The following is a 22,371-nucleotide window of genomic DNA, read 5'->3' as shown; positions in this document are numbered from 1 at the left end:
TTGGAAATAAACTCCATTCGTTCCCAATATTTATGTAACAGAAGTCCATATAAGCATGGCGCAGTTTATGAGTTGCTGAAAGTTTTTCTATTTAATTTTTTTATTATTATTATAGCTTTTTGAGAATTTATTGTAGATTATTTGGTACAATTTGTATTTACTATTTATGAAACTTAAATAATTCAAATAAGCTTATTATTTAAACTATTTGTCCTTTAATCAGTTGGTGGGGGCTCCAACGGGTTATTTAAACAATTTGTCCTTTAATTTGGAAGACCTGGTCTGATTGAATCAATTGGTGGTGGCCCCAATGGGTTATGCCAGGCTCTTTGGTGGGGTTGTTTGAGTGGTGGACTGGTTTTAAATACAAGAAGTTTGAAGCAAGAATGTGGAATAGCATTGATATTGGCTGTGCTGTGGTCGATTTGGAAACAGAGGAATGAATGCAAATTCAACAATATTCAGCCCAATCTTGGCGAGCTGCAGGAACTAATAAAAGAAAGAGTGGCTTTGTGGGTTAAATGCAATGCAGTGGGGACCTTTTATTCAGTGCAGGGTTTTGTCTCTGATTTACACCAGATTAGGATCTCACCCAAAGATATTTGATGGGCTTTTAGTGCTTGGTATAGGCTTTGCTAGTTTTTGTCTATAATTGGTTCTTATGTTGAGCTATCGGCTGTTTTGCTGGTCTTGATTTGTTTGGTTGGACCCTCTCCAACCATGGTGTCATGCTTGCATATGATTGCGCTTGCTATTCAGTGTCAACCTAGTTATGATCGTTATATCTTGCTATGATGTGTTTTGTACTCACCTCCCCTTTCATTTATTGATGTAATCCCTCTTGCTCTTGGCTTGTATTAATACAATTCTCTTTTTGCTGATCAAAAACTAAAAAATAAATAAGCTTATTATTGAATAGCTAGGAAAATATATGATTAGTTTTTTATTTTCTTATTCTCACCTTTTATTATATAAGAAGTTATGCATGCTAGCGAAGCTAATGGCAAAACAATGCATTTAATTTCCAAAGCATCGATGACTTTGTTTGTGGAATATCAAATTATATTTATATATAATTTAAAATCAGAATAATGTGACAATATTTTTATATTGTGAACCATAATATTTTGACTTTTAATGAATAAATATAAATCAAACACATCATTTCATATAATTTTTTAGTTAATGGTAATATTATCGAAAGTTTTGTGATGACAGAAATTGATATTGTATTTTAAATTTTTTGATAAATTTACACAATAGAGATCTACATATATTTTTACCTCCGAACGTTAAAATCCTAGACATGTTTATGCTCGTAGCTAGGATTCCTCCGTTTTGGGTTGGGTTTTAATAAGTTAAATAATTATTATAATAGTACTTAATAAATATGTCAATTAACCTAATAAAAACAATAGGAGATTAGTCTCAATTTAAACATATTACTCACTTCTTATAAACCTATGTAATTGTTTGAATATTAGTCAATGTTCTTACGCTAATAAAGCTTTGCAAATGGTTCTATTGAAAAACAATAAGAAATCATATAAGAAATTAGTATTTTTTTTTAAACAAAATTTAACTGTTTTTATTTCACACCAAACTCGACTATATTGTTAATTCCCAAAAATAAAAAAGTAAAATATATTTCTTGATTATTGAACGATTTTTTTTTTTTTTTTTAATGTGTTAAGATCATTACGTGAAAATATTAAATTTTGAAAGACAATCCTCATGCAAAGTGGACTTTCTAATTTTTTGAGAATATTGGATTTAACTTTGGGGCCATTATCTAGGATATAATAATTTTTAAAGGATTAAATAAAAAAAAAAAATTCTAGTCCTATAAGAAACGAGACACGTATGGTGATGACACTGACAAACTCATTTGGTGACGAATTAAAATATTTTTAAATTATTATTATAAGATTATTACATCAATAATTATTGTAGAAAAGTCCTAGTGCATTGAATTTTTTGGTGTTTGCTTTTTTTGATCTCCATAATTTATTGTACTTCAGCTTTGGACCTCTGGTGTTCTTACCCTTACATTGGTTGTGAGATTCCTGTAAAATAAAAAAATAAAACAAAACAAAACAAAACAAAACAAAAAAAAGACTGGGTCAATGAATGTTTGTTTGTTTGATCTCGGAAATTGTCCCAGTTATCATGAAAAAGACACTTAAGTGGTACACCAAGGATCCTCTAGAGTGTTTTTTTTCTAAAGTTTCCTAAAGTGGTGTATTGTGTGATTGAGATTTAATGCTGAAAAATTGATGTGACTTTGTCATTAAATCTCAACTACACAATGTACCATTTTAGGAAACTTTAGAAAAAAAAAACTCTAGAGGATCCTTGCTCTAAGTGGTAAGGTAATTAAAATTTTAAGTTCGAATTTATAGATAGACGTTAGTTTGCATAGTAATCTTATTATTAATAAATTAACTGTTATCTTGTAAGAGAAAAAAATAAATTTACTTTATAGTGCCAAAAAAAAATAACAACATTAATTTTTTTTTTTTTTTTTTTTTTTTTTTTTTTTTTTTTTAAAGTTGCAAAGTTTGGCAGCGTGGCTTTAATCTAGAGTTGTAATGAAAAATGGATTAATTATATTTTTTTGGCCTCTAATATGAAATTGCATTAATTTGGTGTCTAATGTATAAAATGTTTGATTGTGATCTCCCAACCAAACTCCGTGGGTAGATACCACTGTATAGTTTTAAGTGAATTAGAAGGCTAAAGTGTAATTTTAAAGTAAATTTTTACATTGATGACATATCACATACTAAAATTGTAAATTTTTAAAGTAAATTTTCACTTTAATGACACATCACATACTTTGAAGAGAAAAACTAAAAGTGATGTTTTCAGTGAATTTCACTTATCCTTGACTTTAATGGCATTTACTCATGGAGTTGAATTGGAAGGTCAAAATGCAATTTTCTTTTATACCTTAGCGACTAAATTGACAAAATTCAAATATTTATGACTAAAATATCACAAATAGGATACTTTGAGCACTAAAATGTAATTAACCCATGAAGAATATTGCCCCACGTACACAAGTTAAATTTCTATGATATTAAATACAAATCATTACAGGGTAATTCTATTTACACATTAGCATTATTCTCAGTACACACCATTTTTCTAATTTTTTTAATTATCATTGTGTCTTTGAATGAAATTACCATTTTGGACAAAAACCCTAAAATCAAATCCACCACCACCCCTTTCGGCCACCACCATCAACTAGCCACCACTAGTACCTTACCCAACCCTGTCGCGCCACCTTATCTTCCTTTTTTCCTTGCTCTACTACCACCGTCGCTTCTGCCATCATGATCTCCGGTGACTCCCAGCTCTGTTCCTCTTCTATCTCTCACCCTCGCTCTTTCTCTCTCTCTCTCTCTCTCTCTATAGGGTTTTCAGATCAATATAGGGTTTTCAGAGAGCAGTGGCGGTAGGTCGTGATATGGCGGTGGTGGTGGGAGGTGATGGCAACAGCGGTGGTGGTGGATCTATATCTAGGGTTAGAGTTTCAGGAGATGAAGATGAAGAAGAAAATGAAAAAGAGGAAGAGAGAACGGGAGCGACGGTGAGTGATAGCAACGATGGATCTAAATCTAGGGTTAGACTTTCGAGAGAAGAATAAGAAGAAAAAGAAGAGAGGGACAAAAGGAATGCGACAGTGGGTAGTGGACGGTGATGGCAGTGGCAATAGGTGGTGGACAATGATGATAGCGATTGTGGGTGGTGGACGATGTCGCGATTTGGGTTATTGGCGACGGAGATGATGGCTTCGGCGACAGAATGGGTTAGGAGAAGGACAATAGTGGTTTTGGAAGGTGAATGAAGGTCGATGAATGGATAACGAATGAATCACAGGGTTGGGTTATGGTTGAAGATAGCAGCAGGTGGCAAGCGATAATGGCAGTGACTATATTAGGGTTAGGGTTAGGATTAGACATTTTGAGAAAAAGAGGACATTTGGGGATTATTGAAAAATAAATGGTGTGATTTGAGAAAAAATAAAGAACTTGAGATTTGGTATGATGTGAACTGAGAGAGATCGTTGTGTGTAAATAGAATCACCCATCATTATAGTGTAGTTGTCAAAAGTACACTTAAAAATATTAGGAAAGATCCTGCTAATGACAACCTTATGAGTTGATAAAATAAAAGTAAAAATAAAAATAAAAACACAAAATGTTAAAATATTATAATATCAATATACTTTTCACATATTTCAAAATATTTTTTTTATACACTTTCATATATTTTTTTACGTATTTTTCAATACTAACAACCACCGTAAAAATGTGATGCTTAGGAAATGAGGAGTGTAAAAATGGCTTGCCACCTGAGATGGGCTCGACCCGTGGCCCAGCCCATCGGCTCACTTAAGGCCCGACCCAAGGCCCAGTGTCTTTTTTAGTAGAAAATAATAAAATTTTGATAGAAAAAGATAAAAAATAATAATAAAATTTGGTCAGGCCTGCCCAAGCCCAAGGCTAGGCCCAACCCAGGCCGACCCGAGACCTGGCCCACCGGCCCGCCCAAGGCCTAGATACCATTGAGCCTAATTTTTTGGCCTGTAGGTCGGGCAGGGCTAGGCCAGATTTACATCCCTAGAAACGATGTATGAATTAAAAAGTAAAAGAGGAAATTACAAAAAAAAAACCCCAGGGTTTAGCGCATTTTTCAAATTAAACCCTAGGTTTCCAATTTTGACAAATTGTACCCCACCATTCCACCCGTGTTTCAATCTGATCCCCCCGTCCATCTCTGTTTCTATTAGTTAATGAAAGACTAATTTGGGCACCAAAATTGCCCTAATCTTCACGATTTAGGGCAAAATTGCCCTAATCTACAATATAATCGACTTCTTCAGTACCTCCGGTATTCCATCTTCAATCGCTATCTCCTCATTCCCAAAACAAATCATCAAATTTTCAAAAACACTTCCAAAAAACAACCAAAACACATTTTAGCTTCTGTATTTCTCACCATTGTGTGAAAACAAGCTTCGAAATTGTGAGAAGCGACGAAGACGTGGTCGGAGCCTGGGCTTTAGTTCTAGAATGGAAGCTCCGATGAGAGACTCAAACAGGACACGAGAGACTCAAACAGGACATGAGAGGGTAAGTGGTTTTAGAGAGAGAAATGGTGGTGGTTTTAGAGAGAGAAGTGGGCGGGAAAATTGTAGGTAATGAGGGAGAAGGTGAGGAAACATAAGGAGGAGAGAGAAAACTAGAGGACCCCTTTGAGGTATCTGTAGCAATGGGTCTTCTTCTCTGTTTGTCTTCCATGATGCTTGGTGGTGGTGTGTAATTGTCTCATTCTTACATAGAATCATCTGTTTTTGGAAGCTCTATTGCGCTCTGCCATGTTTTTCTCTCTTAACAGTGTAGTTGTTAAGATGGGGCTTTCAATTTTGTTCTGAGAGATGAAATGGAGATCAAGAAACAGAGACTGGAGAGCTCAACTATTCTTGAACTCAGCCTTGATCTTCTCTGGCTGGAACGAATTTGAAGAGAGCTCAATTGTAGCATTATAAGTCCTCCCAGTGTCATCCTCATATTTTGATTCATTCCTTCCTTCCCCCTTATCAACACACTGTCATACTCCACCAAAAGCTTCACATCTTTCTTCTTTCTCTATCCCTAGCATCTCCATTCTCACGAACAAACCTTCCGATCCACTCTCTTCGCCAATACTTGAAATGGATTTTCCATGTATTATTGATCGCAAATACGTTTAAAACACAATGGATTCAAAAATTGAACCAAATCAATTTCACAAAAAACAAGTTTGATTTGTGAAAATAGAGATGAGTATCACGATGAATGGGGATTTTGGGTGAAAGAGCCACCATGGGTGTTGATAGTGCAATTTGCTTCAAGTCTCTGTGTTACTAAGCTAGGGTTTTTCTTACTCTCCAATCCAATCCACGTTTGTTTGGACAAAAGATCAGATTACAATCCCACAACCACAAATCGTAACGATTAGGGCAATGGAGGGGTGTCTTTTGCCCTAAATTGTGAAGATTAGGGCAATTTTGGCGCCCAAATCAGTCTTCCGTTAACTAATAAAGACGGAGATGGACGAAGGGATCAGATTGAAACACAAGTGACATGGTAGGGTACAAATTGTCAAAATTGGAAACTTGGGGTTTAATTTGAAAAAGATGCTAAACTCTGGGGGCTTTTTTTGTAATTTCCCTAGAATAAAAAAATTGTAGAATCAAAATAAAGGTAAGTGCTTAGCAAGCCTAGGTTAAACAAGTATGAAAGAATGTTGTGTTTCCAGTGTAAATGGACTCAATTCAATATATTATGAACATTGACATGGAATAGAATTAAACGGTAAAACACCAAAATTAAACAACTTCAATCAACTCGACAAATATCAGTGACTATAAAAATCTCATTCACACTGAAATCTGCCAAATTGGAAAAAGAATCAAATTTATTTGCTCAAATATTCAGGTCCATCTTCCTGAGTTTGATGAACAAACAAAAAAAAAGACATAAAATCAGACACCATTTTCTCTACACCAACTTCCTACTCTTGGGACACTAACCCGGGATGTTCTGATGAGATTCAATACATAAATAATCATTTCTTCAACCCCCAAAAAATTTGAAATAAGTAAAATATTTGCGCAACCTTAGTACCTTTTTTATTGATAGGCCATTGGAAGGAAGATTACTAGCAAGACGAGGGACCTAGTGCCGCATATGCCAAGGTTACGCGGAAGAGAATTTTCCAAGAGGCATTGCAAGCCTTGTGCTATGGTAACATTGTGGGCTTTCAGATTAGTCTTAGTTCATACTCTCCGGCCATTGTTATGTATCTCACCCACGGAAGTGCCTGGTATCCACTTTTCTCAATAATTTTTAGATAACGAACCTGCAAAGTTTCAAATTTCCATATGCAAATTTGATTATAATACACCCTAATCCAGTTTAATCACTTGTTAGTATAGTTGGCATATTAGGGAAACTCATCCACCATGGTGAGTGAAAGTTATTTACATTTTAAGCATCAAAATATAGAAAACAATCACTTTGTTTAGTTCTGGTATTCAGAAAACAGTTTTCAGAAAATTCTACTTTTTTATTTTTTATATTTTAATGCTTTCAATGAATTTTTTTAATATTTTAATTAATTTTTTTTTTTAATTTTTAGACACATCTAACATAAACACACTTAAAAAGTATAAAATTTGTGAAAAAATCTTTAAAAATATACTAAATACCACAAAATACCAAAAAAAAAAAAAAAAAAAAAAACAACAACGAAAATTCAGTACATTTTTTGTTTTTTGTGTATTTATTAATTTTTTAAAATATTTTTTCACAAATATTTTACTATTTAGATACATCTAAGTAAGGTATATCTAAAAAAGTAAAAAAATTACTTAAAATTTATAAAATATTCACTAAAAACAAAAAAAAATAAGAAAAACAAAAAAATCAATTTTCAAAAAACTGAATTCAGAAAACTGAAACCAAACACGCTGAATATTTCTTGTGGCAAATGGCCATTTGGGTACACATACCTGAATTCCCGAGACCGTAAAATAGGGTATCTCAAACTTCACCCTGATGGGAGCCTTTCTGTCAGGAGCTGCTTCTTCAGAAGTTATGCTAGGAAGCCTAAAATCTGCCCTTAACATATATTCCTGTATGTTGTTTTTGTTTTAATAAGGTTAAGAACATGTACAGAAGCCTGTTGCAGACAATGATTTCAATGTAAAAGGGGCTTTGTACTGAAAAGTCCTACCTTATTACCGGGAAAAGATTTAATTTTCCACAACAATGAATCATTCTCAGGAGCATATGTAGCAGATCCCATTGATGTCCGAATATTAGGATTTGTAGCATCAGATGGCACAGGCAACTGAATTTCAACATTTGTTGCAGTACTACATATACCAACAAATAGTAGCAAGATCAGAATACAGATAAGGTTCTTCCCATTAATATTGAGGAGCAATCTAAATTAAGTGGTTTTGTCAAGGCAGCATGCATTTTCTTCTATTTTTTTTTTTTTTTTTTTAAATTAAGCAAAATAAAAATGTAAATTTTGTGTTTGAAGGTCCATAGCATTTTTAAGGCACAACTCTAAAATGAAAAGGAAAAGGAAAAGGAAAAGGAAAAGATGGGTGAAACATATTTCATTCACATTTCACCCATCTTTTTCATTTGGCTTTCTAGATCCCTACCCAAATCCATGATCCAAACCCCTACCCAAATCCATGATCCAAACTCAACATAAAAATATAACTATCATCTCCTGAAATCCCAAATTGAGAAAGAGTCATTTACATATTATTTCAAACACTACAGAAAATACTTAACAAGATGGACATTGTTTAAGAGTGTAGGTTCAATAGGCTATATTCAGTTATACAAGGAAAATAAAATCTTAAAGTCAGATTCTAGAACATACAAATAAACAAAAATTTGTACCTACGCTCCTTGAACTGGCTCCTGGCTTTTACCACCATCTCAACACGACTTCTTGAATGCGTTTCAACTTGAGCTTCCACCCAAATGAGAGGTTTCACCTGAATGCATCAAATTAAAATAATAAAAAAAACAAGAAAAGCTTATACACTGAGAACTTAAGGAAATAAAAGAATGATAAGGGTTTTGATATTGCAGCTCAGTAGATCGATATTTGAGTCCACCTCACCCACAAAAAGAAATTCAAATAATCGATCAGGGCACAGAAACAGCATTAAACTATGAAATGGTGCATATAACTTGAAGTGAACCTGGGTACTGAGTCTATATGTCATCAGATCAAATGATCCATCAGGGGGTATGAAAGATATTGTGCGATCATTCTCAAATCGAGCCAAACGTACACACCTAAAAAAATCATAGCACAAAGCTGCAGTAAGAAAATCACAAACTTAACTCTGATAAAGACTTAGTGATGAATTTGTATGTACATGCATACAAACACAGATACACACATACATGCCTACACAAACACACACAGATTAATGGCAAACTGCATGAACCAATGGAGAAATAAAATTAAAAAGGCAAGACTTACTGATGAAATTTGATATCATCCAGATCAATGGCTTTTCCTTTAGTTGATCGGCCTTGAGCCTCCAACAGAACTCTATCATTTAGGCCAAGCTTGCACTCTGGCATACCACTACAAGAGATGAAGCATGATTATTTTATACCCCGTAAGAGATAAAAACATATGAATCTCCTTAATTTGACTAACCAAATAACTGTTGATAGAGTCGAGCAAAGAAAAAAGATTCATGTAGCCAACCCCATTTAATGGCACTTAAGGCTTGGTTTGGTTTGGTTAAGAATAAAACATATCAGAAGAACATGCATGAGGATAAACTCCATGAATAAGAACAGAAATCTGGTATTACCCTTCCTAATAATCAACAGCCAACAATTCATACATGATTATTGGAACCACAATCAAACAAGAGAAAAGGTCATTGTTTGAAGATAAGTAAGCCAAGCTGACTATGAATGCATGGAAGGGAAGGCGGGAGGATAAAAAAATTCCTGTAACCCTCACAGTTGCCCCAAACCCCAGCTAACTGTGGAGAAATTTCCAACTTTAACAGTTGTAGACCCTGCCTAAGACATTGAATCTTCACTCACATAAATCCCAAAACCTAGAGATCTCTCCCTCCTCCACCACTGACCACCGCAACCCCCTCCGCTGCCATGTCCACTGCCTTTTCCACCAACCACTTCCATGGCCACCGCCTTCTTCACTGAAGCCCCCCTCTTCGTTTTTAAACCACCACCACCACCACCACAACTCTAATCCACCCCACAGCCAAATTCAGTTCAGTTCCGCTTTTCGTCTTCATTTTCTTTTTCTATAAATTAACACATGACCTATAGTTGAGCAATTTGATGAACCAAACTATGGCTGAGAAGTAAATCATAATATGAAGATCCAGCCTTTAGTAATGAGCTTTGGGACGGCTGTCAGTTAAGTAGTACATTCCAAAATAGAGCACCTACTCTGTTTAGGCTGTACACCCTCCACCCTAGACAAAACTGTAAAATGCTACAGTGACGATGTTTATGGAAGGAGAAATGTGTTCAGTGATTTGTGTTTCCTTGGATTCCCAATAAAATGGGTTGGTTTAAAGGAAATTCCAGGTGGGTGCTACACGGTCTTGGGCAGAAGTACTCGGGCAATGTGGGACTTCACTTTATAGTGGGATGGTGAGGAGTATGTGTTCTGATTGTGATTGAGATTTTGAGTCTTGTGTTTCATGGACGAGCAATGGTGATCAGAGTCTTGTGTGTTTCGGTAAATGGGTTTTCTTGGATTCCTCATATATATATATATAGAGAGAGAGAGAGGTTGGACGGAAGGGCGTAGAAGAGAGGTTGGGGGGGAAATTTAGTAAAAGAAATGAAGTTATGAAAGCCATGTTTGCCATTTCACATTAAAGTAGACTATATATATAACATTAAGAGTAAAAATGGCACTTCATCCCCAATTAACTCTGTTCACATCACTTTTAGAGGGGAGGTCAATGTAATTTTTCCAAACATTAGGGGCTTATTGTGTTTTACCCATTTGTCAAGGGATGTTGATTTAATTTAACCAAGATACTAAGATCATTTTGCAAACTTCTACATCATGAACCCTTATCATGATACAGAAACAAGAATAAAGATAGATCTCAATTCAATAAGAAACATAACATTTGTCTCAAGGAGCTAAACGTAAGTCTGGATTATTAAAATGATAAGCCAAGCACCTCAAATATGTCCTCATCTTCAATGCTCCAACAACATCTGAACGGATTATTTGTCCATTGCTATTGACTAATATATTAACGCTTTCCACCACATCCAAGAATACCTAATTAAACATGAAACGAGTAACCTTAAAAATTAAACAAGTGCCTAAATGTGTTAATAATAGCATGTAAAGAAGATGGACCTACTTCATTTTTCTTGAATTGTATCCCCTCACTGCGCCAAGACACTGCATTTGTAACAGCCATCGGAGGCCTTTGTGTGACTTCCATCCTGTAAGCATCAGTCTTGATAAATTCACTAAGAATCTTGGCTTCTGTATATTGAGGGTAACCAAAGTCCATCATTTCGTCGAGTAGCTCATACTGCCAAATGCACATGGCATCAGTTCAACAATACAAAGTGTTTGACCAACATTCACAAAATACTCATTTTTTCTTACCACTACCACAAAATTATCTCTTAGGGATTCCTCCTCAAACTCTTCAAAATAATGCTTAAAGACCTGCATATAAAGATAAACTTACAATTAAAAATTCATCTAAGTATTACCTACACTTACTGCAGATGTATTTCTCCAACCAATAGAACAAAATAAGGGACGAGAACTTTCAAGAGAGCTTACATCAACTACACGGTGCAGAAAGAGAAGAAGGCTGGCAGCATTGCAGTTCTGCCTTGACGCTGTCATCAAGAAAACATTGTTGTGTTGTATAAACATGTAGGTCACACCATTGTCATAGCCCACTGGACCGTGAGACTCTATATCACCCTAAGGCAGTCCAATGAAATCATTAACATGAGAACTAACCACAATTTAATTTGAAGATTGATATTATAAAGCCATAAGATTTCTATGACAGAATATAGATTAAAGCGAAACTCACAAGACCAGTCTGAACCATGGTTGTTAGAATTGTACTATTCATGGTTCGAGTATTTTATCTTACAATGTAACACCTTTCCTAACAGATTTCATTGCAGGGAGTGTTGTGGTGCGTCATGCTTATGATAAACATTACAAGAGCCAACCACCTATTGTATCCCCACATATTCTCATGCCTTCTGTAGTTGCAAAACCATTTTAAAGTCTTCATTGAAAATTTCTTTGAGTTGTTGTTACATAGTATATATAAAAATCAAAATCAAAATCAAAACAAAAATAGAAATAATTTTTATATGTGTTTTTTTGATGTGGAGGACAAACAACTAGTAAACAACTGGTAAGCATGAAGATAATACTTGTTTTTCGGAAAGGTGTGAACTTCAGTGCTAGCTGGAGTTCATTTTGGTAATTAGGATCCAATGCGATGCAACGTTTGGAGGCCTTGAGAATGTACAGAGTTTGTCACTTTTTGCAATGTGTACATGTGTCAATGAGCTGATAGTGCTGAAGATGGTCCTTAGTGTTTCTTGTAAATTCCATGGAGTGTGCTAGTTGTGCCAGTGAGAAATTTATTTTATGTAGGCTAGGGTGTGTGTTTCATCTTTAGAAAGGTGTTGCATCCAAGCATGTGTATTGAGCTTCGTAATACCTTATATTTTTATATATCATATTTTAAGTAATAAAACACTCACTTAAGAAAAAACTTGTGTATGTGTTAGAACAAATATTTTCGAAAATCAATGTAATTTATTCAAATTAAGACTTGAATTAGATGAAATTGTATAATGATGTCAAAGGAATTGTAAAATAGGTGATGTAAATTGATTTAAGCGTGAATTTTCTATAGTATTTGTAGAAATTTAAGTTTCTGAATGCCACAACTAACAAAAATTCACGGAGTCACCACACCACAAACATTAAGCAACTTGTGTAACCATGAGACTTCACTGCAGATCCAGAAACTCGGCCAATTTCTCACTGCAGATCCAACCAGAGGTTAACTCAACCAACATCTTCCTTTCTACTTCTACCGATGAACTAAAACAAATTGACTAGTTTCAAAAGCAATTGAATTACAGAAATTCCACATCGAAGCATCAATAATGATAATCTATGCATAGTTTATAAAGTTCAGATCACGAAATTACACCGACATTAACAGGGAGACTTGAGAATCAAGCAAAATCCGGCTTACAAATGGCAACAGTGATCCAAATCAACAGAATTGAAATCAAAATCATTCGAAAAACAAACAAATCATATATATATATATATATATAGAGAGAGAGAGAGAGAGATTACCTCTTTGTCGAGGAGTTTAGAGAAGTAACGCTCGGCCTGAACAGCGGTGACATCACCTCGGAAATCGCGCCAGATCAAACAGCGGCCCTTGATGTCAAGAATGAAAAGCGCCGAGGCGGCGCCTGCCATTGATGAATTTTACTGCGAAGATCGATCTATGTATGTGTATATATATGTATATATATCAACTACATGAATGAGGATTGGATTGGATTGGATTGGAGAGAAGTGAATTACAGAGTTGGGTAGAGAAAAGCAGACGAGATCTTGATCGCAATTGAACTTTTCAAAATTTGAAGCTTTCCTGTGTTTGTGTTTGTGTTTGTGTTTGTGTTTTGTGTTTGATTTCTTTCATAAAAAATAAAAAATAAAAATTGACAATAATGCGATAATGTGATTATTATAAATAAATTTATTTTTTATATTATTTTATTTTGACATAAAAAATGCACAATCAATTATATTATTATATGTAATTTTTTTCTATTTATATAACATTAATCTTTTAAAAAAATATTTACAATATTGAATTATAGGGAAAATTTTGAAATTATGTATTTGCCATTTATTTTTGAGAAAATAACTTATGAGTGGAAATGAGACAAAAAAATTACTAACAAATGAGTAAAAACGTTTTTGGAATAACAAGTCAAATGAGAAAATAAATATTAGGGAGTTGTTTGAGATTTGTTTATTTAGAGTATTTTTAAATTTTTTATAAAAAAATATATAGTAAAATAGAAAAGTGATGAGATTTAAATAAGTGCACTCATCAAATAAATGCAGTTATTTAGATTATCCCTAAACAATCCCTAATTATAAATAGGTGGAAGTCACACTCTCAATTTATCAAAATGTCTTCATTTTCTTTTGGGAAATTCTACTATACACGTTCTTTGAAATATATGTAATATATGCATCTCTAGTTATGTCATTTTTTTAATTATGATCAATTTTTTGCTTTAGTTATGACAATGATTTAGTTAGGATTCATGAGATCTTTGGTTATGCATCATATGGTATTTAGTTATAATTTTTTTTTTTTTTTTTTTTTTCAGTTATAACTAAAAACGTGTAGAGTTATGTACCATTGTCTTTTTCTTTTCTTTTTTAGTTATAAGATGTGCACCCTCTGTCTCAATATATTAGTCCATTTTGAGAAATTTAACTTTTTTGGTAGTATAATTATTGAGAGCTGCTATTAGCACTTATCTAATTTTTTAAACCTCTTAATTCCTCTTTTTTTTATAATTAAAATTGTACTCTGAAGTAAAATTACATTAAAGGACAATCTTTAATAGAACACGCACCCATCAAATAAAAACAACTCTACAATATCGTACATCTACCTCCCCCACCTAAATGTATTCCTCACCCACCTAAACCCAAAATATTCCTTTTCATCAACGTTCCTCTATATCACATCCTTGAACCCAACATTCCTCTTCATCACCATTATAAAACCTAAATATATTCATTTTCATCACAATCTTAAATCCTGAACTAGAAATAAAGTGACTAAATTGGAATGGATGCCTATTATTTTGTTTGTTATATTGAATTGGAATGGAAAAAGTGAATTGAGGGTTAAGTTACACAGTGTTAAACAAATGTTGTTCGGCTACACAATGCTAAAAAAATTGTTTATGTTCGACAACACAATACTAACAAAATTGTTTATATTCGACAACACAATGCTAAACCAACTCTTGGGCGATTAACTGGTCGGATGACCAGGTGGTGGGTTAGTGGTGTGATTTTGGCTCAGTTTTACAATAATGATGCAATGGTTTTAATAAAATGAACACCGTCGTCTGATATTGAATAAATCAAAAAGAGAGATGGTCGTCATCATCATTCTTCAACAGCAAAGGGATCGTCATCACCGTTCTTCAACGAGAGAGGGACCATCTTCAACCAAGATGGAGAGGGTGTGAAAAATTATGTAGATGTGCACTTGGGTGTAATAATATTATGAATAAAAGTAAATTTGGTATTAAGTAGAGTATTAAAAGAAATTTTATTGAAATTTAGGGTTTAGAGTGGTGATTCAAAGAAATGGAGGTCCAAAGAATTAAAGTAGTTGCTAATAGCAGTCCTCTAATTATTACAGTTTAAAAATATTAACTTTTCAAAATTATCTTTTGATAGTATAATTTCTACACTTCAAAAATATTAACTTTAATAAATTTAAAAGAATAACAAAATAAGAAATTTATATTATTTTAGGTCTTAATTTTTTAAAATAAATTAAAATTTTGAGATAATAAAAAATAAAATAAAAAATTAATATTTTAAGGAAAAAAAAAATTATAATCACAGCCATTGCCCGCCACCACTTCCCTACGACCTCTAGTCCGTCCCAGACACTTTATCTGTCACTCCAAACTCATGTTTCACCGTCTCCACCCGCTCCAAACACATGTTTCACCATTCCACATGGCATTTCTTGTCATATTTTTGTTAACATGACATTTGTTAATACAACAATGCTAGAGGGTCACAATTTTTATGGTCACAATGGTTTAAAACTATCAAAACGACGTCGTTTTGGCATGTTTTGCACCTAAAATGACGTCGTTTTGGTAATTTTGAGCCATTGTGACCACAAAAATTGTGGCCCTCAAACATTTTCCTTGTTAATAATTAGATAACGTTAAGAATAATTGAATGGTTTGTGGATCAAATTAAAAAATAAAATAATAACCAAAGTAAGATTTGAGTCATGCTTTAATATGAAAAAGTATAATTTACCTTTTCTAAATAAAATAAAATAAAATAAAATTAGAGTTAGAAATGTTAAGACTAAACAAAAACACCAGACATGAAACCATCATAACCATTCGAAGAACTATCTAATGATTTTGATATACCTTCTTTGTATCAAGCTCTATTTGTGTCTCCGCACAGCAATAAAAATAAATAAATAAATAAATAATAATATCAAACTTTAAAAAGCATTACTCAAAGATATTTTGTGCATCAACAAAGTGCGAATCTACACCCCCTAGTCTTATGTTTGTTAATTATAACATTGATGGTAACCATCATGACCATCATTATTGGTAATCTATTAAAAATGTTACGTATCGTTAAAATAAAATAAAAAAGTCATATTTTTTTATTGAAACCGGAAAAAGTTTAAGTGCGTAATTTTTTTATCAGTAATATTATAAATCTTGATTTAATTATTTAAAATTATCATTTTATGATTTAGATTTATTTTATACATAAATCCTATAATACACAAATCACAATCACATACTTTCATTCAGGTAAATTCATGATAGTTAAAGGTGGGGTTCCTAGATTATTCTTTTTTTATATAATAGGAGATATTGTATCTAATTAGATGCTATGTTTTTATCTCATATTTGTATTTTCTTTTGTATTTCTAGTTAGCATAACTATTGAAACAAATTAAGGCCTCGTTTGGCATGTTAAGATTTTAGTCTAAAAGTTAAAAGATTATTAAAATAGTTAAATAACAAATATCTAAAGTCAAAGATTCTTTTTCACCCATTCTATTTTTATTATATTTTTTCATAAAAAATAAAAAAATAAAAAAAATCTCAAACATACTATTTTTTTAACTTCTATTTTAATCAAAAAATAAAAAAATTATTAAAATGGCCGGTTTGAAATTTACTTTTTTGATGGCTTATTTTTGTTATTAGTAAACTTTTTAAAACTAAATTAAAAAAAGTTAGGCTTCTAAATTCTAATCGATGAGATGAATTAAATTTTTTTTTTAAAAAAATTAAAATTCTAACAAATGTCAAGAAAAGATTAAAATAAACAAAAAAATAGTAGTTTTTTTTTATCTTCTTTAATATATTTTTTAAAATTTGCCTATATAGATACATCAGAAAAAAAAAAAGAAGACATAATTTTAAAAAAAGTCACCAACAATATATATATAAAAAAAATTTAAAAATAGGACTTATTTAGAAATTCCCACATGTGGCATGACTCCACCCTTACTCCTAATTGTAGGTTCTATTGCTAAATGTAATAATGAGCTACATGAGGCTACCTACCTATTAATTGCTTAAATCTTTGTTCGATTGAGTTTTTGAGGGAGCTTTTATTTGAAAAATGAGTGAGAATATTAATTAGACTATTATTAATAATGTGATAGTGGATCTTATCAAGAATAATTTGATGTTTTAGTCATGATATTGTATTTTTTTTTTATTGAGTGTCATGTCATTAGTGATCTTTTTAGAGTTCCAAAATTAGTAATCTCTATCATTGTTGCTTTTATTTATACCATATGTTGACCCCATTACATTCATATTTTAGGCCAAGTTTGGGAAGACTAAATAAGTGCACTTTTTGTCTTTTTAAACTAAAAAATTGAGGTTGAAAATATGGATGTTTGAGTTAACTTTTTGACTTTTTATTGAAAAATGTGTAATAAAAAATTGTAAAAATTGATTTGTAGGAAAAAAATTTAAATTGGGAGTTGTGCAGCCGTAATTGTTGACTTTTAATGAATAGTGTTAACTTTTTAACTTTTTTAGAAGTACTCAAACTTGACCTTAGTTGTTTGCTTTTATTTATACCACATGTTGACCCCATTACATTCATATTTTAGTTGTCCTCCACTATTTATTTAAGTTTTCAAAGTGACTATTTGGCAACTGGAATTTTACAAGTGTTTAGGGATTATTTAGGGTATCTTAAATAAGTGTATTTTTTATTTTTTTTTGGACTAAAAAATTGTGGAAGAAAATATGAATGTTTGGGTTAATTTTTTGACTTTTTATGAAAAAATGTGTAATAAAAAATTGTAAAAATTGATTTGTAAGAAAAAATTAAGATTGAAAGTTGTGCAGCCGTAATTGTTGATTTTTAATGAATAATATTAACTTTTTAACTTTTTAAATAATTTTTTAACTTTTTAACTTTTTTACAATTTGTCAAACTTGACCTAAATAGAAACCTCTAGTTGGTGCATAGGAACATGTTAACCTTTTGTGCATCTTTCAATTTTTATGAAGCTGAGAAAAGCTAACTTGAAACTTTTGTTTTATTGCTTTCACAATCTTCCATGGTAAACCAAATATCTGTTTGTTGGAATAATCTTTTGCCTAAAATAAATAATTTAAAATCAAATTAAATAAATAAAATAAATTATTTATAGGATTTATTTATCAAAATGTATAAGTACAAAAATAGATCAAGTCGAGTGTTTGACTTTTGTCCTTAAGACAAATTCGTCCCGCTTCGGTACTTACGGATAAATGACATCTATCTCTCAAAATATAATGATCTTCACAAATTGTAGTAGCACTCCAAATAATTTGTACGGTGAATAAAACCTATATTCTATACTCTCCAAATTTTTCCTAAAATAATATGAAGAATAAATCTATGTAAGAGAGCAAAAACTGAAAGGAAACAAGTGAATTTCGGATATGGAAATCTGCTAGAATGGTCTAGGTATTTATAGGGCCGAACAGGTCTGAAATTTAAACCAAACATGTAGGTTTTTGAATTCAACAAGTGCAAACAATTTTGGACAGATAACTGCCTGGGCAGTTTAGAGCAATTTAAACAGTTGGAAATTGGACTAGAAGAGGCACAATTTTGGACAGAAAAAATTAAATTAATTTTGTTCAGAAATTTAAATAATTTCCCGCAAGAATTTTTGGAAAAAATCAAATAATTTTTGTCCAAAAAATTAATATTAGAACTGACTCGAACCACAACCCACACCCGGTACGGCTCGGCTCAGTCAGTCGGACAGCGTCACACATGTGTGGTGGTTTGAGCCACGGTTCAATTTATCTATAACTCCTCCCTTCTACAAATTTAGGGTGCCCCTTGGGGCCCAACCCAAGTGTTGCCACTTAGAACTTATATACACACATAAGTTCTTTTAAGTTTCCAATGTGGGATAACCATTTCAAGGAAACTCACATTTCACTTCTTTAATTGTCTATTCCACGAACCCGAAAACGACGTCAACTTCCCATTCACTCGTAAATGGTTTTGACATACCATTTTCACCGTGTGACTTGCCACGCGGTAAGGAACACGTCACCTTTTGGACCCACCCCAAAAGACGTTTGGGACCTCTCCCACTCTCTCTCTTTCCTGAAATTCCCAAATTCTCTGTAATCTGTTGGGATCAAAAAAGAAAAAAACCCTTCCTTTATCTTACTGCTCTCTCTCTTCGATACTCTACCCTAATCTCACATAATCTCACTGCTCTCTCCCTCCCTCTCACCCTCCCTCTCACCCAATTGTCACTTTATCTCTCTTGCAGCGGCAACAGCTTCATCTAGGTAACTCTCTTCTTTTCTCTCGCTCTTGCTCACGCAGACCCTCCCTCTCACCCAGTCGTTGTTCTATCTGTCTTACAGTGACAACAACAGCGTCTGTAACAGTGGCAACAACAACGCCACTTTAGTTCTCCCTCTGACATCTAGGTATAGCCTTCATTTTCTTTCCTCTGCTCTCCTTTGGCCTTCTATCGTCTGTTTCTCCCTGCTCATCAATTCATTGAAACTGTTTTCATTAAGAATAGAACAGTTCAAATGTGTGTGTGTGTTTGATTTGTGCGAAAATTGATTTTCTATTGGCGTGTGTTTGATTTGTGCGAATATTGATTTTATGTTGGTATATGTTTGATTTTGGCTCTGCATTGTGATAAGCCATAGACTTGGTTTTTGGCTTTGCCATAGGAAGTGTTAATATAGCCATTTAGGATTGTACCCTTGACCAATTGAGGCAACAAGTGATCAATGTTTGCTGATATTTGATTATTGCTTATGTTGGTGTTTGTATTGCAAAATTGGCCTGAGGGATCAGTGGATTTTGCAGGGGAAATGCAGAGGAAGAGTAAGACTAAGAGAAGAAAAAGACGGCATAACAAACAACCCATGTTTTTGCTTTTGGTTTTTTGATTCTATGTTGAAGCTCTCTTACATGGGTTCCTTCTTATTAAGCTTGGGATTGGGGGTGGGGAAATAAAGTGGGGGATATGACAAAGCAGAAAATATTGACTTTGTGACACTCTCGCCACTATGAGTGGAGGAAAATTCCAGTGCTTCTGGAAGAATATCAATTTCCTCAGTAGGATTAGTGCAATTATTGTTCAAAATCATATCAACAGCTCACACATTTAAATTATAGCTTTACTCTACTTTGTTTCTAATCCTTATTCTAGGCTTGAAAAACATCATTAGCTAACTATCTAATGAGGGAGTGCCTTCTAACAGATATTGCAAATTCGTAGTTGCACTCTCCAGATGAACTTGAGTCATAATTTTATTCTAGTTTTATTAAGAGTATAATAGTAAGGAATTAGTTACTCAGAATTAGTAAGCAAGAGTCTTGCCCGTCTAAGTTCATACTGTTAGACTCCTCACTAAATAGAAACTTCTATGATCATGTCCAAAGAAAATTGTAACACATTGGGAGCCCCCTCTTACCTTTTTCTGTAGCAAAAAATTAACGATCTAACTAGCTTCCCCCATGTGAATTAGATTTGTTAAGAAACAAATTTTAAGAAACATGTATATATTTTGGGTACCTTCATAAGAAAATGAAACTGAAAGCATTCAAATTATCACTCAATTATCAGCTTTATTTGAAAACTATGTTAATATGTCATGCCCAAAGAGAATTGTACCGCATTAGTTGTCTCCTTTTACCATTTTCTTTAGCCAAAAAACTAATAATCTAACTAGCATCCCATGTGTAGTAAATTTGTTAAGAAACAAAGTTTAAGATATATATATATATATATATTGGGTATCTTTATAAGAAAATGAAACTAAAAACATTAAAATTTTACTCAACAATCAGCTTTATTTGAAAACTGTGTTAATATGCATATTTAGGAGACTTTTGAAAGAGAACAAATCAAGATGGAATGGAGTAGGATGGACTGCCTTATTTTACTGGTCTGTCTTACTCAGGTATGACGGTATGCTGTTGTTGTGAGAGGATGGACTGTTATGCAATGCTAGTGTCTTTTTTTGCTCTGCTTTTTTTTTCAGTGTTGCTTCAGTTTCTGCTACTTTGGCTCAGGCTCTATTCCTCTGCCTCAGTCTGTCAGTTTGCTTTGTGTGTGTATGCTGCTATATGTGTGTTTGCTGCTTCTGTTTTGTTTGTATGTTGCTGCAGTTGAGAGTTTAATTTAGTTGGTGTAGTTGCTAGGTTTGATCAAATGCAAAATACGCTTTAGTTTGCTCAAATGCATGACAAGGCCTTATTTTGCCTTAGAAAGAGCTGTCTGGAGGTTTCTGCTATTGGGCCCTGGTGTTACCAAATCTGCAGAGGATGCTAAGAGTATTATTCATTAGTTTGGTCATTGCATCCTTTGTAGCAAAATCTGCCCCATCAGTAGTAGTCTCAGTAGTGGAGTTGGTTGATTCTGCAGCCATAATATCAACAATTGCTTCAATAAATGATCTGCCTCTGGTTGCTGTTTTGGGGTTTTGGTGCTGGTTGGTCTATTTTGATGAATGGTTGGTAGTTGCTGGCCTGTCTGGTTTGATGAATGTGGAGTTAGTTGTTTGGTAGCTGTTAGTGCAGAGTTGTGAACTGCTGTTAGTCTGCTGGTGTATGATGTAAGGTGTGTATTGCTGTTATGATGTCTGCTGGTGTATTGTCTGCTGGTGTATGAGAGGTGGTTTTCTGATAGATTTTGAAGTGTTTGCTATTATAGGGTGTGTATTGCTGCTAGTGTCTGATGCTATAGGCTGTATGATGTCTAGTATATGTTGTATTTATCTTGTTTGTTCTCTTGTCTCTTGGCTGGTTGCTCTCCAACCTTGGGGGTGCTAGCAAATGATAGGATGAGTTTTTTGGTGCCAACATAGTTGAGATGATTTAACTCATTGTGATGCTTTTGCACTCCCCTTTCTTTTTTGATGTTTGTTATTTATGTACGTTGTACTTTACTCTTATATCAATAAAGTTCTTTCTTTGCCGATCAAAAAAAAAAAAAAAGATAGAATGGAGTAGGGCACTATCAATGTCTAAAATTCCACATTCTAAAAAGTCTTTTGAGACCAATTGACTTTCAATATGGTGTTTTGTCTCCTATAGCTCACTACTCTTCCTTGTGCTGTGTAGCACCCTCATGCAGTTGTATATGGTACTAGTTGTGAGATATATGACTCTTATCCCCCCCACAGTTTCTTTTGTTTGTCTTGATTTGTACTCAAAAATTTTTACTTTTATATTTAATATGTATTTTTAATAGCAAAATTATATTTCGAGATTTTTATTACATTGAGTGGATGAATATGCCATGTAGTATTCAAATTTTATATTCTTTTATCTTTATACTCAAAATTTTTATCTTTTATACTGAATATTGTCTTGATTGAATTTGTTATTGGTTACCCACTGTTATGCTTGTCATGTCTTAAACAT

General features: G+C 33.1%; 1 protein-coding gene across 1 annotated transcript; it reads right to left on the bottom strand.

Moving 5' to 3' along the window:
- Positions 1-6,453: 6,453 nt before the first annotated feature.
- Positions 6,454-13,365, bottom strand: LOC114259775 (AP-1 complex subunit mu-2). The gene is made up of 11 exons (XM_028199805.2): positions 12,973-13,365; positions 11,410-11,556; positions 11,227-11,289; positions 10,973-11,149; positions 10,784-10,887; positions 9,076-9,183; positions 8,789-8,885; positions 8,481-8,578; positions 7,792-7,933; positions 7,568-7,690; positions 6,454-6,915 (listed from the first exon to the last, which is right to left on the bottom strand). Exons 1-11 carry the CDS (start codon positions 13,099-13,101, stop codon positions 6,817-6,819), a joined length of 1,287 nt encoding a protein of 428 aa, XP_028055606.1. The 5' UTR covers positions 13,102-13,365; the 3' UTR covers positions 6,454-6,816.
- Positions 13,366-22,371: the final 9,006 nt, after the last annotated feature.

Source organism: Camellia sinensis, chromosome 4 (assembly GCF_055761805.1).
Source record: "Camellia sinensis isolate YWXY chromosome 4, ASM5576180v1, whole genome shotgun sequence".
Taxonomy (NCBI): domain Eukaryota; kingdom Viridiplantae; phylum Streptophyta; class Magnoliopsida; order Ericales; family Theaceae; genus Camellia; species Camellia sinensis.
Note: the sequence above shows the minus strand (reverse complement) of the source record. Positions and strands in the feature narration are given on the sequence as shown.